This window comes from Limulus polyphemus, unplaced genomic scaffold (genome assembly GCF_000517525.1).
Source record: "Limulus polyphemus unplaced genomic scaffold, Limulus_polyphemus-2.1.2 Scaffold163, whole genome shotgun sequence".
NCBI classification, from domain to species: Eukaryota; Metazoa; Arthropoda; class Merostomata; order Xiphosura; family Limulidae; genus Limulus; species Limulus polyphemus.
Window position 1 is genome coordinate 60,126 of NW_013665773.1, and position 3,672 is coordinate 63,797.

General features: G+C 35.0%; 1 protein-coding gene across 1 annotated transcript in view; it reads right to left on the reverse strand.

Annotated features, from left to right (window-relative positions):
* LOC106477146 (lachesin-like) overlaps positions 1-3,672 on the reverse strand; it is a 112,026-nt gene that overhangs the window by 24,906 nt on the left and 83,448 nt on the right. The window contains exon 4 of the mRNA XM_022381430.1: positions 2,010-2,180. Coding sequence (XP_022237138.1) covers positions 2,010-2,180 — 171 coding nt within the window. The remainder of the gene's footprint in view (positions 1-2,009; positions 2,181-3,672) is intronic.

Below are 3,672 nucleotides of genomic sequence, written 5' to 3' on the forward strand. Positions count from 1 at the left end.
TTCCTGCAGGTCAACAAAAATATATTAAAAATGATATTTCTTCAAAACTACTTCACCGATTTCCTTCATATTATAAACATAACTGACAAAAAATGTGTTCTTTCACGTGTCCAAGTAGCAATTCCATCGGATTATTTTAGTGCCCCAGCGGGTTCTCGGTCAGAAAACGTAACGGTCGTACATACAAACAAGCAGAATAATAGTATAGATGCTAAATAAGTGATTTCACAAATTCGAAAAAAAAAAAGTCGCAGAGAAACTAATACATTTTTTTTTTAATTAGCAGCGTGAAGGTATTGTGACAGACAAGAGAATCATAATACGAAATACGAATTGAATCGTATCGCTTTTATCTGGTAATAAAAACTCAAAATTGTCTTAATGATCATTCATTAAAAGTAAAACGCTTATCTTCTAAGCTAAACGGCAAGTCTCCGAGGTCGGCATTAGGGAACGCCTGAAAACGATTTTGACTGTATATATTGCGTCAAGAGACGTGGGATCTTTCCCTTTGCTTCTGATTGTGCTTGAACACACTCTTGGGTGATAATAATCAAATATTGTTTAATTAAGACCTTAACATTTTTTATGTTAGTTACCGTTTCATATAGCGATTTTTTTCAATTCGCTACTTTATATTGAAGCGTTTTCGGTTGTAATTAACCCCTTCAGGACCATATAGGAAACTTGTACAACGCTAGATTATTTTATATTGGCCGTTAGAGAAACATTACTAAAACAAATAAAGACTCTCTTTTTATTTATAGTAGCTTCTAAGTTTGGTTCCTCGCTTCAAGCAATTTAGAATTCTATTAAACAAGTACGGAGAGAAAGAATTGAAAAATTTAAATTGGCTAGAAAAAAGAAAAGAAAAAAAGAAAGCGAAAACAGTTAATTTTGAAACCCGAGAGAATGTGATGTTATCTTCGCTTAGAGTTTTATTGATGAAAGTACTAGATACGATATATGCAAAAACACAAAATTAAATACTGTAGTTGATGAAGTGAAAAATATCGCTTTTAAGCCGATTTCAGAACAACGTTTCGGCTACTACTCTACAATTCTGTCAGTGTCTAAAGGACCTGAAACTGATCATGTGAAACGGAGGAAAACATGAAACGTTGAATTAAGGAGATGCTCATAAAAGTCAAACGAAGAATTAAAAAAAAGAGTGAGAGAGAGAAACACATTCATATTATACCTACGTAGCTAAAATGAGTTCTGAAAATATAGCGTAGATTGTGAGCGCGATACTAAAGCTTAAGTAGAAACATGAAAAAACTGATATCCAGATCCAGTATTTCTGATACGTTACTGTTAGCTTCAGATCCAGTATTTCTGATACATTACTGTTAACTTAATAGTTCTTCGGATTTTGTAGCTGATACAGGTCTTTCTTCTATAAAATAATTTAGATGGAAATTTACTTCCCACCTCACAACGTTTGCTCTATGGTACGTATGTTGGTTCTATATATTAGATGGAACTTTACTTCCCACCTCATAACGTTTGCTCTATGGTACGTATGTTGGTTTTATATATTAGATGGAAGTTTACTTCCCACCTCACAACGTTTGCTCTATGGTACGTATGTTGGTTTTATATATTCGATTGAAGTTTACTTCCCACCTCACAACGTTTGCACTATGGTACGTATATTAGTTTTATATATTAGATGGAAGTTTACTTCCCACCTCACAACGTTTGCTCTATGGTACGTATGTTGGTTTTATATGACAAGTGAAAACAGTTACGTACGAGTGGGAATTAATTTTGAGTATCATGGAACCTTCTTTTTTTTAGAGAATAGTTCCAAATGTTTCCATTAAATAGAGGGTTATATTTCCCGCGGAGTTTTGAATAATTTCAGTGATAAGATAGTTCATTTCGTTAATACTCCTCATGATGTAACTTCTTTGTTGACCAGTGTATATGTTTGTCGTACTTTACTCTTTTTTTGTTACTCCATCAGTTCAATAAAACTTCACTATTTTGAGAAAAACACCTACCTTGTTGTACGTTCCCATCAAGTCCCTTGATACTTATAGGACGACTGTCCTCTCTTCGCCACGTGAGTTTGGGAGTCGGGTAACCTTTAGCCAAGCAAGACAAGGTAACATTGGATCCTTCTCTCACCATTTCATCTACACTAGAACTTTTCAAGTCAATTTCCGGTGGAACTGAAAGTTACAAGATCACAAATGTAAATTTAATAGAGGAAAGGTGATTCAGTATGCTATAATATTATCTTATTGAACTCAGAATTAAGTTATATTGTTGGATGCGCAGGAAAGTCATTGAATATTTTTTTCCCCTTTCTATAAGCGCAGCATACTGTCCTTTGATATAATATTTTTGGGTGTAGTAAAAAATGAAACCGATGGGATACAACTACTAGGGCAAATGCTTTAATTAATGCCTTAAGTCTCATCATCATGGTTAATTTCTTTAACGTCCAGTCCCCGAGTCAAGTTTGATGGCTTGATTTCCAAGGAAGGCTTTCGGGCACTCTTTTTTTTCATAGTTCTGAATAGAGATTTGAACTTCTTGCGATATCTGGAATCTGAATTGCCCGCCTGTGTGACTGAATGTGTACTACTTTCCAGCCCCCCAGTGGCACAGCGGTATGTCTGCGGACTTACAACGCTAGAATCCGGGTTTCGATACCCGTGGTGGGCAGAGCACAGATAGCCCTTGTGTAGCTTTGTGCATAATTAAAAACAAACAAACAAACAAACTACTTTCCAGGTTATGAGGTTGTAAAACCGATACACTAATCCAAAATCCCACACGAATATTTTAATGAATCGTTTATCTTAAGTCGCCTAGTAAGATCACATTAATTGCTCATAATATCTTATGTATTACAGCATATTCGAGCAAGGATCCGTACGAGCTATGCCGGGTATGACCAGTAGGATAAAGTGAAGGTAGAAAAATATGTTATGAAACCAAGCTAAGTTGTACACTTATCTACCGGATGATGAAAATGACCGTTAGTATCAATTAATGTTTGTAATACCCATATTTAATCAAATTTGTAAAAACTCTTACTTTAGCAGGCATAGCTTTTGTTAATTTGTTTAGTCACTGGATAAATAAGCAAACATCATGAACGCATCTAGAATATACGTTATTCGGTAATTTGTGTGGTTTAACAAAGACAACTGTTCTCAATTTTCTTTCGTAAAGAGGCTGACAAAGAAATATTACACGTACACTCAGGTAGTTGATCGAAGCATTACTATGTATACACATTTCATGGTGAATTTCTTCATTCCGTACACTCAGGTAGTTGATCGAAGCATTACTATGTATACACATTTCATGGTGAATTTCTTCATTCCGTACACTCAGGTAGTTGATCGAAGCATTACTATGTATACACTTTTCATGGTGAATTTCTTCATTCTGTACACTCAAGTAGTTGACCGAAGCATTACTATGTGTACACTTTTCATGGTGAATTTCTTCATTCCGTACACTCAGGTAGTTGATCGAAGCATTACTATGTATACGCTTATCATGGTGAATTTCTTCATTCCATACACTCGAGTAGTTGACCGAAGCATTACTATGTGTACACTTTTCATGGTGAATTTCTTCATTCCGTACACTCAGGTAGTTGATTGAAGCATTACTGTGTATACACTTTTCATGGTGAATTTCTTC